An 18,058-nucleotide genomic window follows, 5' to 3' on the forward strand; every position below is an offset into this window, starting at 1 on the left:
TCCTCTGCTACTAGGTCATTTCTGTACAGATGCACAAAATCCTACAACACTTTCCCTCAACACATCAAATCATCCGCACCATCAGCTTTCAAAAAACACGTCAAGGACAGGTTAAAAACACAAACTTACACAAACAGACCCCTACAGCACTGGTGGTAGTATAGTAATTTTTAAAATGTAAATATATAATTTGTATGTATTAATGTAAACGTAAATATATAATTTGTATGCATTGACCTCTGACCTCTCCAACAAACTCTTACCTCATTACTTGGTGTACATAGAATAGGATAGGTTAAATAAGTAATTAGTTACAGGTTGTTGTATTTTATGTATAGCATTAAGCAAGTGTACGTCTGTATTATACGTCTGTAACATGTTTTTAAGACTCCAGGAAGAATAGTGAATATAAGTGTATACTCACTAATGGAGATCATTCAAATAAACAAAACAATAAATAAAACAATATATAAACAGACACGTGGGTATAAAAGGTTAAATTTGGCCCTCTACAACCCGAGTAGAACTATTTCTCCTGATATGTAACCTATATCGCGTGCACACGACCCTTTGTTTAAATAAAGGTCTACGTCGATGAAGGTTAGACATCCAGGTAATACGATACGCCAAACAGGAGTTACTCAAGCAACTGGATATGATTTTGGAAACGGTCAGACGTTTCAGCTAGTATCCACTAGCTTTGCGTCAGTGACTGGGGTAACTGTCACTGACGAAACGCTAATGGATACTAGCTAAAACGTCTAACCGTTTCCAAAATCATATCCAGTTGCTTAAGTAACTCCTTTTTGGCGTAAAGAAAGTTTTATTTCTTTGAAGCCTCACTGATCGCTGGCATGCATATCCGGTGTTGAGCCAAATTCTTGAGCTGCCACATACGTGAAAGGTCGGGTGTTTAAGGCTAGGGTTAGGGTGAGGGTTGGTACTATAGTTAGGGTGAGAGTCAGTGTGTTAGAGTTGGGATCATTGTTCAGGACTAGGGTTAGCTTAACAATTGGGACGACTAAACCCCTCCCACCCCTTGTCTCAGGTATATCGGAAACCCCCGTGTAGTGTCGGGGTCATGTATTTGGCAGGATCATGTTTTGGCTTTAGGCCCCACCGACTTAATTTTATGGATGACATCCACGCGCGCATTGATTTTCGCCTGTTCTCCAAAAAAAAAAGATCACGTCCTCCGAAGCTCTGGCCTGGCTCTAGCTATAGGCCTGGGTAATCCATGGTAGTTAGCGACAATACGGAGCCGATGGTAACTCTGGAGGATGGCATCCAGGCTGCTGAATGTTCACAAGTCAAGAACTCAGTACATACGTACAGTGCCGATTCATAAATTCCACAAAAAGCCAGCATGTGTCGGCTTGTCGTATACGTTGGCATGTACTGCCGCAAATTCATAATACCAGCTTTGTATTCCTGTGGTTTAGTAGCATTTTTATTTTTGGCCGGAATTTTTTTTTATTCGCCCGCGCGCACTAATTTGGGGGTCTTCAGAGGATGTCATCCATAAAATTAAGTCGGTGTGGCCTTACAGTGCGTGGTGCCGTGGTCCTTCATTCAGCGTAACACCTTGACCCACTTTAGTACACGCACGCACGGAGACATCAACTCGGCATCGGAACCAGAATCAGAACTGTCCCGTGTTTAGACTGAACCAATGTAAATGAGGAAGTTTTGAACGTCATGGAGAAAAAGTCTTCTGCAAAAGCGAGGCATGTTCTCTTGCTGCCAGTGGTAACGCTTGCGGTTTTAGTTTTTCAGTTTTAGCTACTCTAGTCTAAAAAGCCACAGAGTCTAATATGGCCTCCCAAACACTATGGAAGTCCCTACGACTATGGTTAGGAGTAAGTCGGGAGCACGGTCGGCTGTGGTTGGCTGGTGTTTGGCCACGCCAGGCCAAATGTTTCAAAATGTTTAAAGAATTCGAATGTGGGTGGAAGGTTCAGCTATGTTAGTCTCGTGCGCAGTGTCACTAAATACATGATCCTGCCAAATACATGACACTGGCACTACTTGGGGGTTTCCCATATACAAAGGGTGGGAGGGGTTTAGTCGTGAAGTGGGAGACTAAACCTAACTAAATCCCAGTCGTAAGTCTAACCCTAGCCCTGAACAATGATCCCAACTCTAACCCTAACTCTAACACCAACCCTAACCCAAACCCTAGCCATAAACACCTGGCCTCTCACGTATGTGGCAGCTCAAGGATTTGTCTCAACACCAGGTGTGTTAGGGGGGGGGGTAAATTTGACTATTTTTTAAAACGGTTATGCGTTATGCGTTACTAGTCAGACTGCTACGGAATTTCCCTTGGTCGGCTGGTGTTTGGGGGCAGATCTCATATAGAAGGTGTGTATGGCAGGGGATTTGGATGAAAGATCGTTTGTGAGGAAAAACGGAGCATGGTAATAGTTAGGCCTACGTCATTTTCTAGGTTTGTACATGACATTTGTTATAATGTAGAATCTACTGTACAAAGGACTCGTACTTCTAAATGGGAAATATTTTCATTTTGATGTGAGAATGAATCTGGATCGGTGTTCAGTGTAGAATGCTATTGGCGAGTGCGTTGTTGTTTCAAGGTCAATATTTACAGTGTAAAGTGTCCAAAGTCCACATCGAAATTCTAGATTTCCGGTAGAACCCGGGGATTTCTAACCTGCACACAGAATGTGTCCAGTCCCGTACATGTCCTGGACATTCCCGGAAACGGGCCAATTTTTGTGTGCATGCCGAAACACAGACAGACATACAGACAGACACACAGGCACACACACAGACACACGGGCGCACCAAAAACAATACCTCCATTTTTCATGACGGTAACAATGCCTTCAATAGTTATGCCGCATATATAGTAAAGTGATTTCATAGCATTCCTGTTTTAGGCAATTAGGTCAAAAGTAGGGTTTCTTAACTGTTGTGAGCTGTTGTCAGAGTTTGAGCTGGACAACCCCCTGGTTTTCTTTCTATATTTGGGAAACAGACTCTTGAAGCTCTCTGGTGCAGAAGAATGTTTGAGATTGAAATGTGATAAATTACTTTCATGGGGACTTATTTTAGTGTAATTATGGGTTCACCACACCACGAAGTGGTGGTGAACCCATATTGCTTTTTCTGATGTTTCTTCTTCTCCTCCTTCTCCTCCTGCCACTTCTTTAAATTGATTCAACTCCTTCATTTTTGGGCGAAATTATCTGTAATTTCGTATAGAGGTAGAGTGGGTAAATACCCTTAGGCGTTTTTTAATTTTTTTGATACAAGCATTTACAATCGTTTTATTTGCTTTTTAGTGGTCCCCATAGGAAAGTACTGTGGGGGCGTACGCGCGTGACGTAATAAGAAAGGAATTCGGGGGAAGGCCCAAATATGGGCATACAAGCAGGTGTGGTCATGTTTGCAGATGTGGCTGTTGATTGGCTGTTGGCTAATTAATTTATTTACTACCATTTTCACGTACCAGCGCAGCTGGTCCACGCGGTCTCGGCCGTGGGCCATGATACTCTGATACTGGATACCGATTCGTGTGATTCCTATAAACATTTCACCTAACTACGAACTAGTTGGAAGAATTATAGCTGCATGGATGCCTGTATAAGATTTTAACAAACACTGAAATCTGACGCAAAAACTGGCAGATATTTTGCTCTTCTCTGTTGGAACAACGCAAGCGGGAGGTCAATGACCTGCGCCCCGCGAGTACTGTAAACAACGGTACGTAATGTGTATCGTCGGCGCACGCGCGCGCGCCACGGTATCAACAATTTTCCACAATCTTCACCGACTAGTATTATATATTCTGTTATCGATTTCTGAAGAATCACCAAAATTGTAGAGTGTATCTCCTAGAAAGTCCCTTACTAGTACTCTCCAAGCAGAGGTTTGGGTTTTGGGGGTATTTTAGCGTGTTTTAGGCTTTTTTATCGGGGTTTCTCTTTTGCACTAATTTTTTCCCACCAAACCCAACCTCTGCAGGCAGTCGAAAACTTCAATGGGCTATAAACCTAATCATTTCAACACATTTCAGTCGTTCTGCAAGGAGGTGTGAACCAGACGTATGAATAGGCACAGTCAGCAGGAGGCGTGTGGCCCAATGAATGCCTTTCCGACTGCCTAGAAGTGTGATAATCCACCACAATAAAATGGATATCCCTAATGACAGTTTGATGGTTCCCGGGGAGGGGCACTATCGCCTGTTTTGAATAGGTTTGCCCTCCCCGAGGTGAGTGCCGGCAGAGGTTGGGTTTGGTGGGAAACAAAATTCAGTGCAAAAGAGAAACCCCGATAAAAAAGCCTAAAAACACGCTAAAAATACCCCCAAAACCCAAACCTCTGCTTGGAGAGTACCTTACTAGTACTTGAAGCGATCGTTACCGCCATGTTGTTCACTTTATATGACATACAATGCAGTGAGTAATGGAAACGTGTCCAGATAGCTCGGTTGGTAACGCGCAGGGCTGCAAGTCCAGACATTACGAGTTCGAACCCCGGTACACTGGATATTTTTAATTATCCTTTTTACAATTTTTAACAATTTTAACATTTTTAACAATTTCAACAATTTTAACCATTTTACATTTTAAAGTCACTCTATGTAGTTTTTTGACAATACAAAAAGTATATTTTTTATTCTTTTCTTTGCATAGTACATTGGCTTAACCCATTAGTATTTCAAAATTATACTCCCCAGCAAAAAATACAACATCCTTGCTCCTTAGAAGCTTAGAAAACTGTGAATGATCTTCTATTCAACCTCTGGCCAAACCACACATATGGTATTGTCCACTCCCAGTGGTGTGACCTACATCCCAGTGGGGTGTCAGTTGATAGCTTACCAGTTTCTGAAATAACTAATCGTTTACCAGATTTTTTATCTCTTTTGAAGGGATAATGGCCACAGTTTATTCATGCCCAACAAAATACTCTAAGTTGATAATTATATTCCACCTCATGTGAAAGATATGAGTTTTTTCTAAGGAGGGTATATCTTGTGACATCTGCCCCTGTCTATCGAGCCTGGCATGCCCGGGCCAATTAGCCACCCCAGGGGGCAACCCCTGTATGTTGTTGTTGTTGTCCTGCCTGAGCAAACCGGTGGCACCGGGAACTGAAGAAGGACTGTTTGAACAGACAAAATATACGAAAAAAATGTGAAATAATAACACAAATGTGTTGAAAAGTGATAGTAACTGCTAATAACACCAAAATTTAGTATAATTAGAATATTTCAATTTTTTGCGCAAAAAACTACATAGAGTGCCTTTAACAATTTCAACATTTAATTTTAACATTTTCGTTTTAATATCCATTGCTTTGCTTTTAACATTCCAAAACTGATTGTTCTTACTCAAGAATTTCAATAACTTCGAATGTTAGTCTTTTGTATTTTTTCAACATACAAACCAAAATCACTTTGATGTTGTCACAAAAGTAACATCTGTGCGCGCATCGGTTTTCGTTCATTTAAAAACTACAAGTACAAAACATCTGGAAACTAAGCAAACATACTCAGTAAATTGATTGCTGTAATTCCCGATTTTTTTTTACTGTACCGCAACGCAAGCGGGGGGTCAATGTTCACGGTTTTCACTGTCACCTCTGTATTGTGATGTCTGGGCATGAGTCATCACAATGGAATGCAGGGCATCAACCAATAGGCATGCAGCTTTCCACTATACTTCTTGCTGATTGGCTGTTGGGATTTAACTTGATTAACACCTGCACAGAGCATTTCCACCTGCACAGAGCATTTCTTGCTGATTGGCTGTTGGGATTTAACTTGATTAACACCTGCACAGAGCATTTCCATACTGACAGTATGTCTTTATTCAAGTGTCTTGGTAGGTATTTCAAGCTTTTCTGCTCCAGCATTGGAATGCAGGGCATGAACGTTTTTTTTTTTTTTAAATCAACAGTTTGCATTATGCAATTAAAAATCCTAACCAATAAAGTAGGGAATAGCTATCCAACTGTTGTTTTAGTTGTATGTTACTTCATATTATAGTTATATCAATGTAAATCATTGTTTTCCCTTGTGTTTCTCATTCTTTCCCTGCCATGTGGTAAAATGTGGTGAACCCATCGCTGTATTTGCTCCAAAGCAAATATTGGCCTTTCTAGTTAATCATAGGTTCCTATGACCAACCATAACTGTAATATCTGCCCTACGTTACATTGCTGGACAAGGCTACTAAAAACCAGTTCTTCAGGTATACGTACGGAATCACTCTCTTCCCCAAGCGTTGCTGCGTCTCAGAAACCAGAAGGCCATTTCAGATCAAACTGGTGGAACCATTTGACGCTTTTCAGTGGTGGACCAAACAGTAATAGACTTGCGCCCAAAGACATCTGTAGTGACGGGGTAGAAGGAAAATCAAGGATTGACGGAAACCTTTCCAGACAGCATTGCTGGCAAATATCTTGAGGTTTCTTGTGACAGACAGGTGAGTACAAACATGACTTCTGTCTTCTTATTCTTACATGCAGCTTACACCGTCCAACAGCGAACTGGAAGATTTCTTTATCACCATCAAAAACTAGTCGTTTAAACGATTCCTGTATTATGTCCTTTGTGATGCTTGGAGAAAAGAGTAGTTAAAAAAATGAAGAGGCATATAGCAAGGTGTCCTTGGCCTATTTTACAAACGTGCTTACTGTCTTCTTAAAGTGCTTAAAGTATTTGACCACATCCATGCCAAATCTCAAGTCAAATTTGGCCTTAAAATTCGGAAGAAGTTGGATGAGTTTGACGAAATGGCAGTAGAAGGAGTGAGAGGGGGGGGGTGACTAAGAAACCTGCAGGGGAAAAACACTATTTTTCATCCATTATGATATGGAGTAAACTGTAAGTGCCGGGTCCCCAAAATCAATTTATTTTATTTTTTTTCTAGTTTTTTTTAACAAACGGCAAGCTAAGAACAGCTATTTATCTACTGATATGTGACCTATCGCGCGCCCATGGCCCTTTGTGGTAAATAAAGAAAGGTCATTTTCTTTGAAGGCTCACTGATCGCTGGCATGCATATCCGGTGTTGAGCCAAATCCTTGAGCTGCCATATACGTGAGAGGTCAGATGTTTAGGGCTAGGGTTAGGGTTAGGATTGGTAGTAGAGTTAGGGTTAGGTAATCTCCAAGCAGATCTTTTGGTGGGGGTAAGACAGTATCAAATTAGCCAGTCTGTAACCATGTGGTAGCGACAAAAAAAGTGGCCATATATAAAAAGCAAACGACCTTCCACCATCAACCTCTGCTTGGAGAGTATAAGGGTTCGGGTTACATGTAGAATTGGGATCACATTGTTCAGGGCTAGGGTTATACTGTAACAGACCGTTTGCTGCTTCCCAAGTACAGTGTTGTCGAGGTCTAGGGCGGATTACCGTCAATCCTAGGTCTTAAACACTAAGCGTACTCTCACTACGCTAGCTCAACTAAGGATCGACACGAGCCACGGGATACGATATACCACCGAAGGATTTGTTCATACAACTCTGATCCTAGCACAAGTTGGCAAGCTAAGAGGAGAGTAGGTTGTAACAATTCTACGAGTACATGAGACAGTAGCGATACAGAACAAAGATCACAGAAGTATAAGAATACTACTTATCAAAACCCCTGGCTAAAAGTGCGGCATAAATGTTACCTAGAAAGTTATTACATACCTAGTCAGAAGTGACGGCTTCGATCTACAGGTAGTAGACCCGCTAATCTAGACTCATAGAATCATTACAACTATACTGACTCCGGGGTCGGGGGTGTTGAGAGGCCGGCGCTTCAAGATCTTTCTCCCGGAGTACGGGAGGGTGTCCGAATAGGTACCAAACGCTATGTGATTGACAGTTGGTGATCATTTTGGAAACTCACTCCTGATTGGTTGGAAGTAAATGCAAATGACTCAAACCGGTTTCAACCGGCGGGGCACATCTTGGAAAGTGGTTTTCTGGCCTGAAGGGAATTAGAAGAGTCATAAGTTAACTGGGTCAACATCCGGGACCTTGGAGTCTGGTAGAGTGCTGGTAAAACTGCTGACTAGCTAACATCCGGGGTCTACAGAGCCTGCGAACTTAATCTAACTAATAATCCTACTGTTACCTGTTACAATACTTACGATCGGGGTTAGGTTAGGTTTAGACTCCCACATCACGACTTAACCCCTCCTACCCCTTGTTTTAGGTATATTGGAACCCCCCATGTTGTTTCCGGGTCATGTACATAATTTGGCAAGGATCATGCATACATGTATGTTTTTGGCTTGAAAGTTGCCCTTCAGCGTAACATATCGTGACCCACTTCCAATTCAGTACACGCACGCGCGGGTACAGGGAGCCAACATAGGACCCGGAACCAGTGTTGTCCCGTGTGTGTTTAGACTGTTCAACCAACGAGGAAGTTTTTAACGTCATGGGTGAAAACTCCTCCACAAAAGCGAGGCATGTTCTTCTGCTGTCGGTGGTAAGTTCTTCTGCAGTTTTAGCTACCCGAGTCTAAAAAGCTTCATAGACGAATAATTAGTATAGCCTAACTCCCTCCGATTATGGTTAGGAGTAAGTCGGGAGCCAGGTTGGTTGTGGTTGGCTAGTGTCTCTGATCAGGTCAGCTACGCCAGCCGAATGTTTTAAAATGTTTAAAACATTCTGGTGTGGACGGAAGGTTCGGTTATGGTTGGCTGGTGTTCGGCAGTAGGTCAACAGTGTCCGGGTGTGTTCGGGGGTTAAATTTGACTCAAATTACAACGTCAGGCGCTAGGCGTGGCTGGTCAGACATAATTTATGTACATTAATGTGTAGTCCAATTTACTGTACAAAGAAAACACAATATTTTCCTTTTAATGAATCCAGATCAGTGTTTAGTGTAGAGGATGTGGACTTTGGACTCTTTACTTTGTAAATATTAACCTTGAAACAACAACACATTCTTCAATTGATTCGACAAAATCCAACAGTGGTTCAGAGGGATTTCATCTGCGTCAATTGTGAAGAACAAGAGTTTTCTTAACTACTTTAGCGGAAACTACAGAAGGTGGCAACCATTTTTAGCCCTAGGGTCAAGAAACCCAGTAATGTATACTATTGATTTGTCTGTAACAGTTCCTATTATCACCTACAGGCTATTGGAGTGGTCCTGTTGGCACTTGCCATTGGACTTGGAGTTGGCCTAAGTGTTAGGTCATCAGATCGTGCTGGACAACAAGGTACTACATTTTAATCATACAATGCGTAGTTCCCAGCGTTCCCGGGTTTAAAGAGTTAAAATGATTCTAATTTTTAATAACCGTAGATAAATATTGCATGTTATACAGCTTACGTTATACTTTTCATGTTTACCTTCATGGAAAGAAAATTATTGTTTTTGCTCTGTTCCTTCTTCTTCCTTTCCAAACACATACGGTCAATGACCTGAACCAGACTTGTGTCACCATGATACCTGTCGTGTCGGATTGCATTATGTAGCAAGTGGCAGAACAGAGTTGGAGGAGCTAGTAACCATGTATATATGCATGCGTTTGAGTAAACAATAAGGCATGTGAAGGTCAATATTATGCGATTGCTTGCAAATGTTATTGTTACCTTCCTTGTTTCATGTTTTGTGTTTTTACTTGTTATTTAACAATAGAGGAGAAACTGGTGATCCTTGACGTGGACCCCGGGATTGATGACGCCATCGCCATGATGATGGTGCTATCCCAGCCTGCAGTGCGCGTGCTGGCGGTCACGTGTGTGAAGGGAAATGCGCGGGAAGTTCAGATGGCCTCTCGGAACGCGCTGAGGATTTTACAGGCTGCCGGGCGCATGGATGTGAGTTCTTCCAGTACCTTATGCCTGCGTCTGTGTGGAATATGATCATGTGAAATTATTGGTGAAAATAAGGCTTTTATTAGCGAAATTATCATGAGAAACATTTTAAATTCGTCTGTCGTCCATCATTTTACGAAGGTATGAGATCACAAAACTCTTGTTAGTTTATGTGATCTACCGGGTTATAATCGAGCTTTCAAAGTCATGGCAGAAAACAGCAGGGAAATGTATCTTAGTTTTAGTTATAGCTGTTCCCAGGGCGCTTTTCCCAGTTTACTTCATGTTTCCCATTTCTCTGTTTTTTTCAGGTCCCTGTGTACGTAGGGTCATCTCTCCAACTCATGGGGCACGACGTTTATGATCACACGTACTGGAACGGAGCTGACGGTTTGGGAGATGTACCCGACACCAGCCCACCTGACTACAGCCTCATCAATCAAACAGGTGCGCACCTGTTAACTTTACCTGGAGGTTTCCGTGTCATAGGCCCTTTTCTCACTAGGATAGAATTGTCCGGATCGAGCCGAATGGATTCGCTTTGATCCGGCTTCCACCCGGCTTCGATCCGGATTATTTCCTAGTGGGAAAAGGGCCATAGAGCCTGAAAAGGTTAGCTTCGATAAAGCCTTTCAACCAAGAGAAAACGTTTTACTTAACTTCAGTAGAATAATTTATGGTGGCAAAACACTTCGACGCGGTAAAAATTATAGTAGGGTGCACTAGAGAAACAACTAATATGTTGAAATATACAGTATGATCTACTAAATAACTGAAAACAAAATAGTTATGGTTTTTTAACATTGTGACGACCTCTCTTATTTGGCCACCTGCGGAGGTCAACGGAACTGCAGCCGGCTCACGCTGGAACGTAGTTGCGCAATGCGGCGCATTTATACACGAACAGGAAAATCTTCACAATCCAAATCATACGGTCTAAAAGCCGATACGCGCGCTCTATACCACACAGCGCAGTTTACTCCTGGATACCTCTCACATAAGTCGTTCTAGCCAGGATTCAAGATGTTTATCCGCACTATTTTCTATACGCGTGTCATAGACCCGGGGGTTACTCATTAATACTGTGATCTGCGGTCAAAACCACCGCTTGACCCTGTCCAAAATGGCGTGGACTCGAATCCCACCGCTGACACCAGTTGCGTTGTGACAGTATGAATTGACGATAAAACGTACTTAGAATAGCAGTAAATGTCAATATTTGACAGATTTCCTCATTCAGGATAATTTTTGTTTCGATCCCCCATCCCACAACATAAAATTGCAATCGGATGCGTTTAAGATTTCAATTCAGCCCAGATATTTGCTTCCCTTCAGAACACGCCGTTTTGACGTTAATACGGATGTCCAAGGCCTTCCCGAACCAGATCACCCTGATCGCCCTCGGTCCGCTGACTAACGTGGCGCTGGCCAGGAGGATGGACCCGGACATTTCCTCACGCTTCAAGGAGATCATCATCATGGGAGGCAACATCAGAGGTCAGAACAGGTCACAATCTCACTTGTGCATTTACTGTGAAACTGTTGTATGGCAAAATGTTTGCATAGTAGACACACATAAATATATGCGCGTGCACACACAAACATTTAAACAATCTCGCACAGACACAAGCGGGCAAATCACACATTTACATAAATACACAATTTAATTGTATTTTGTGGCCATTGCACAAGAGCACGAAGGCACGGCCGGAAACTTTGGAGGAGATTCTATTGCGTTCCATGAGAAGACTTCAAACTTGGGACGTATATATGTAATTGAGAACGATAGGAACATTCAATTTGGCAGATATCAATTCATGTAAATCAGTATCCACTTTGCATAACCAATACCAACATGCTAAAATTCTGTAGTGGTAACTGCCGGGAATTTCATGCTTGCAGCATTTGAAAGTTAAAGGCACTCTATGTAGTTTTTTGCGCAAAAAATTGAAATATTCTAATTATACTAAATTTCGGTGTTATTAGCAGTTACTATCACTTTTCAACACATTTGTGTCATTATTTCACATTTTTTTCGTATATTTTGTCCGTTCAAACAGTACTAGTCCTTCTTCAGTTCCCGGTGCCACCGGTTTGCTCTGAGGACAACAACAACAACAGACAGGGGTTGCCCCCTAGGGTGGCTAATTGGCCCGGGCATGCCAGGCTTGATAGACAGGGGCAGATGTCACAAGATATACCCTCCTTAGAAAAAACTCATATCTTTCACATGAGGTGGAATATAATTATCAACTTAGAGTATTTTGTTGGGCATGAATAAACTGTGGTCATTATCCCCTCAAAAGAGATAAAAAATCTGGTAAACGATTAGGTATTTCAGAAACTGGTAAGCTATCAACTGACACCCCACTGGGATGTAGGTCAAACCACTGGGAGTGGACAATACCATATGTGTGGTTTGGCCAGAGGTTGAATAGAAGATCATTCACAGTTTTCTAAGCTTCTAAGGAGCAAGGATGTTGTATTTTTTGCTGTGGAGTATAATTTTGGAATACTAATGGGTTAAGCCAATGTACTATGTAAAGAAAAGAATAAGAAATATACTTTTTGTATTGTCAAAAAACTACATAGAGTGACTTTAAGATATCAAAATCATATCATCGTTTGCATGATTCATGAAAATCTAATGACATTCCTTGTTAAGATAAGACTGTCATCGTGTACAGAATATAATCGACTGATACGATCATGCACATCATGGGGATCGTATTTGCATACATATTATACTATATTTGCATAATACATATTAATTGAAAACATTAATGATTCGTCAGTGGTAAAGGCTAGCATAATGTGGCTAAGGTATAAGGTCGTGAAGCTCTAATCTTCCAAATGTTATATACCAAAAAGCAGTTACTAAAGCAACTGGATATGATTTTGGAAACGGTCAGACGTTTCAGCTAGTATCCACTAGCTTTCGTCAGTGACTGAGAGACCAGAAGAGAAATACTTTTCGACGTATATCTTATTACCTGGATGTCTAACATTCATCGACGTTTCCAAATGTTATGATGTTGGCCGTTTCTTGTCCACAGGAGTAGGTAACATGGACATAGCTGCGGAGTTTAACTTCTGGATGGACCCTGAAGCGGCGCAGGTTGTTTTACGGGAGTACAAGTGTCCCATGAAGGTTGTACCGTGGGAGGTCTGTCAGGAGCACGGACTGGAATGGGTACGTTGATGGATAAAAATTCTGATATTCATTTTTTAGCAATTAATATTGATCTACCTACAAGAAAAAAAGTCGATCTTAATATTGATGAACCAGCCGTGGTGTCTCTTGAATCAGGTATTTGCCTAATAGCCTTATTAGGCCTCAAAAGAGTCGTGGGAAGTTCTGCTGATTGAACCAGACGTCGGTTTCTTGCCACGAAAATGATCAGTTTTTGTAATTTTGCGACGAAGAAGATGCTAGGTTTACTCTAGCAGCGTCACCGAACATCAGTGGCTTTTCGGTTGTGTTCATGTCATAAATCTCGGCAGTAGTATAGGTTAGCTATAGAGGCTCTAAACATTGCCAACATTTAACGGTAAAATTGCAGGCTAGGGAAGCCTACGACGCTCAGAAACCGGGAAGAAAACGGATCATCCCGAAGCCGACGGGAAATGTCTGTTTTGGATCGGCCATTTTACGACTGTTATATAGGGCTATTTATAGGACTACCAGTACGGTTCAATAGTCGCCATATGCTTGCTTTTCTCCTTCTTGGTATTCCTCGAGGGCACCTCGGTTTTAATTCCAGACCAAATGATGAAGATAGATTCTTTATTGACACAACAAAAGTACAGGGACTTTTGTATGGTCTTCTACAACTACTACTAAAGGTCTAACAAAGATAAATACATGTATGGATGACTTCATCCCATGTATGTGGAAAATTACATACAGAATATATATCAGTGGTAACAGTAAAGGTTTTACTATTCTGTAACATGTAGTCTCTAAGATTGAAACATTCTTTAATGTATTTCTCTATTGTATTGGTTATCTCCCCTGAGGAAGTAGTTGAATTTATCTATAGGATCTAACGTATTGAAATCAATTAAACAATCGGAAATAAAGGTGAACAGTAATAGGCGCTTATCACTGTAGATTGTACAATCCATTTTATAAAATGGTGCTCATTTTTAATCGATTATGTAAGGTTTGAATATCGCCCGAGGTTTATTTTCAAACATTGACTTTTGATATACTCTGGAAACGATATTCATAGAGAAACTACTCTTCTGTTGACGTGCTTTCTCCTTTTTATTGTTTATGAAGGATTTCTTCTCAAGCTGGTTATCTGTGGACACGCCCAAGGCTCGCTTCATCCGGGACATCACGTACAACCTAACGCAAACACTACAACATGACGGCATGCTAACGTACGATTCCTGTGACCCCTTGGCAACCGCCGTTGCCATGGACAACGCCCTAGCACAGACCGTCTCTAATGTGTACGCTACTGTAGAAACAAAGGGAGAGTTTACAAGAGCACAGATGGTACCGGATTGGGGAGGGTTGAGTCAGAAAAGCCCTAATATTGACGTCATGCAAAACCTTGATATGACGCGGTATAAAGAACTTTTGATCGAAGCAGTAGCATAATATGTTTGTGTACAGCAGTTTTACTTCTATCATTACATGCATGTTGGACTTTAACTTTCAGAAGTCAGTTTTGTAAGAGATGAGTGGTAGACGTTTGGGCAGATCTACTGAAGCTTTCATCGGGATCGTAATGGGTCAATCCCTTAGGACACGTGACCCCACCGAGACGGCGGCCGGTATAGACTTCCCGTGTCCTAAATGATACGGTCCTTCACAGTCTAGAACACTTGACTATCAGATTCTATTCCAGCATTTACCAAAATTAACTAAAAAGCAATTTAAATACACAATTACTTGTGACAACCCCTACATGCAGGGTTATATATTAAAGATTGTATAGATATTAAAAACTCCTCCAATGATTGTAAAAGTTCATATTCATACCTATCGCATAGTAGCTAACCACCCTATTTCGTATTAGTTTCATATTTTGGTTAGGCCATGTTGATTTGATTATATGGATGACATCCGCGCGCGCATGAATTTTCGGCCGTTTCCAAAAAAAAAAAGAAGTTTTCAACCATACTGTAAATCGTACAAAACAGTTGCAAAATGAGCAAAAATATACCGTAAGTTACAAAAAAATAAGTAAAAACTATACTAATGTCGTAGAATGCCAAAATCAAACGAAAAAAGACAAAATTGTAAGGAAATGAACTTGAAGATTAGATTATTCGCCAAACCATATTCTGTCCCATTTGTTCAACCCTCAAGACCACGTAGATTTCATAATGAAAACTTTTTTTTTTGCAAAACTTTTTTTTTATTCGCACGCGCGCATCAGCTTTGGGGCTCCCGGAGGATGTCATCCATATAATCAAATCAACATGGCCTTATTAATAAGCAATGAAAATGTAACTTAAGTACTTAGTAGACCTTAAGTCTTGAAAAAGGGCTAAAGTAAGTCAGCTAAAACCGTTAGTGCATCTAATATTCGGTTTTATGGCCAGGTTACAATGGTTCTTTCGTTGAGTTTTGCACAGAAAATGTAAATGAACATGCCACAGTTCAAAGTAAAAATAAAAACGTATAGCGTTAATGTTACTAAATCTATACCTTTATGAAAACTAACTTTGGCTTTTTTTTCTATTTGTATTAAAGATTTAGACAAATGTCTCGCTCGAAGTGAAATACTAGTTTTTACAAAACGACCACAAATATTTCTACAAATCTGAAAGAGGCAATTTTTATACAAAACATAAAACTCTGGAATTAGGGTATCAACCTACAGAATACATTTGGACGTCTCTGTTCACTTTTCGGCACTATATTATTGGAAGATCCTCTCCCGCAGTTTTAGACTTTGAAGATTGTCGCTTGTTCTGACACAAGCTTTTTCTTTTCTTCCGTATCCACTTTGCCTTCTTATTTACCGGCATTGTCCGTTCAAACCGCCACATTAATTTTCCTAGCTTTGATCGGACAATACTGTGACAGAGAAACTACTGGGACTAATTTGTTTCGTCTTCTCCATCTTTTGCGTGGGTGATTGTTCTCTATAAGACACGCGCAGTCCTCTCAGAGAAAGTACTAACTAAATGTAAATGATCCGAGCAGCGTTTGTTTCCCAAAATATGAGGAGTGCCCACCAAGAGCCTTCATGATGCCTGACCGTAGTTCGTGGGCATGCGGCAGGGACCCTACAACTGCCTCACCGGGATGTGAGAAGCACGCGTTACCCTGTCTGACTCCACAGGGGTCACTACAAGACATCGTCAGAGCACCTGCCGAGTACCTGCATAATAGCACCTGCCGGAGGCCGACCAATGAGGGAGCCCGGGACCCCTGCAGGGCAGCGTGACTGCAACTTTCAATTGTGACCACGACAGCCGGTGTCGGACAGACTACAGAGCCTGGCCGGGGCCGGCTGGGGTCCATCCCCGACGGGCACCGGCGCAACTGGGACAGGAGCTTAATGATCCTTAATAGGCGTGGTGAGAGAGCTCCTGCAGTCCCGAAGAGAACCGTGTGGCGTCGTGTGGCGTAGTGGTAGATCACTGGACCAAGAAACGGGGAGACCCGGGTTCGATTCAGGGTCGTACCCGAACAAGTCCGAACATGCGCGCCGACGTTGTGCCCTTGGGAAGGTACTTTACACGACTTTCCTCACTTCACTCAGGTGAAAATGAGTACCTAGCTTCGGTTAGGGGCGTCTTATCGGATGGGACGTTAAATGGAGGTCCTGTGTTTGAGGTGAGACACACCTCAAGCACGTTAAAGAACCCACGTGAGCGGAAGTGAAACAAACCATTATGGTCTCAAAATGGGGTAGGGAATTTTTCCGACCAGCCTCGTAACCCCTGGGTCCCCGACTATCCTCTTAACCTATTGGGTCAGTTAGTCCTCACTACTTGTGAGAAATTGGGCTGGTCTCAATCATGTTGTTTCTGACTCAGGGAGAAGAGTTGCTGTTACAGTTCTACTCGGTAACCCGTAACCCAGGTGAGTGGTCATATCATTCAGGTGGTAGCACCGGTCACCTTAAAGTGGCCCAACGACCGTGTTACGTGGCGACCACTAAGTAAAAAAAAACGCGGCCGTCCCAACCACTATAAATCACTCGTACGGTACAACCGGATCTTTTCAAGCACTGATAGACAACACTAAATTTTACTTTCTAACCTTTGTTTGGAACAAATTTAAAGAAGTTTCTAATATCTTTAAAAAGGCTGTTTATATTCTTATTAATTTCTTTCATCATTTTTAAATACTAGTAACACCTTGGAGGACCCTTCAACATTATATGCTGATTTCCAACACAATTTGTATTATATCGGATCAAAGGACTCTCTATAGCTAGCATCTTTAAAACAGATACTACAAGGCCCCTCCCACCCCTGCAATCTTCATTTCACAAAGAGAGAACACGGCGTATAATCTTATAGGAAGAACAGCAATCACTAGAAACTCCCATTGAGTAAATCGGACAGACACAAAAACTCCTTCATTGTGAGAGCGCGTATATACGTAAAAGACTTGTGGATGATGTTTGTATATTGATGACTGTAAAATGTCAACGTTATTCAGACGTGCCCGAACCACTTCGGCACGTCTGCCATTTGATGTTATGAATGAATATTTGATTTGATTTGATTTGAAAATGCTGGAACAAATACCACATACTGTGTGTACCATGTGATAAAAACAGAATGCCGCTCGACCAGTTATAAGGCGCAGGCTTCAGCGATCCACCTGAGTGAACAATAGCGTCACTTCCTGTGCTCATGAAATATCAATTATTATAACAAACAATGGGTATCTTGCCGTATTCCGCACATAATTGCAAAACGTATTAGTAGTGTTTTTAATCTTTTTTTAATAAACTGATATGATGGTATACGTTCAGGAACAGTAAGTTGTAAAAAAGCAACAACTTATTTAGAGATGAAAATCTGCAACCGGGCGGCATCCGAAGCTTTGGTAATCTATTGTATACTATCTTGCAGTTAGATACTGCCTTGGCTACCGAAACACCTGGTAAGAGATTACCTTTTCACTAGTTATGGGTAGGAAAGAAAATCGTTGTCTGTCTGCCCCCATGTTTATCAGTGACAAAGATTGATATACATGTAATCGTGTGTGTTGTTTTGTGGTGAAAGAACAAAGAACTGCCCGCAGGTGTTGCTAGGCCGGGTGGCTCACC

The 18,058-nt window shown here is 41.6% G+C and overlaps 1 protein-coding gene across 1 annotated transcript; it reads left to right on the plus strand.

Annotated features, from left to right (window-relative positions):
* The first annotated feature begins 8,353 nt into the window (after positions 1-8,353).
* LOC109470357 (uncharacterized protein C1683.06c-like) lies at positions 8,354-14,846 on the plus strand. Its single transcript, XM_019769277.1, has 7 exons — positions 8,354-8,463; positions 9,118-9,202; positions 9,625-9,806; positions 10,115-10,250; positions 11,139-11,300; positions 12,860-12,996; positions 14,089-14,846. Exons 1-7 carry the CDS (start codon positions 8,413-8,415, stop codon positions 14,413-14,415), a joined length of 1,080 nt encoding a protein of 359 aa, XP_019624836.1. The 5' UTR covers positions 8,354-8,412; the 3' UTR covers positions 14,416-14,846.
* Positions 14,847-18,058: the final 3,212 nt, after the last annotated feature.

Source organism: Branchiostoma belcheri, unplaced genomic scaffold, assembly GCF_001625305.1.
Source record: "Branchiostoma belcheri isolate BF01 breed outbred unplaced genomic scaffold, Haploidv18h27 scaffold220, whole genome shotgun sequence".
NCBI lineage: Eukaryota > Metazoa > Chordata > Leptocardii > Amphioxiformes > Branchiostomatidae > Branchiostoma > Branchiostoma belcheri.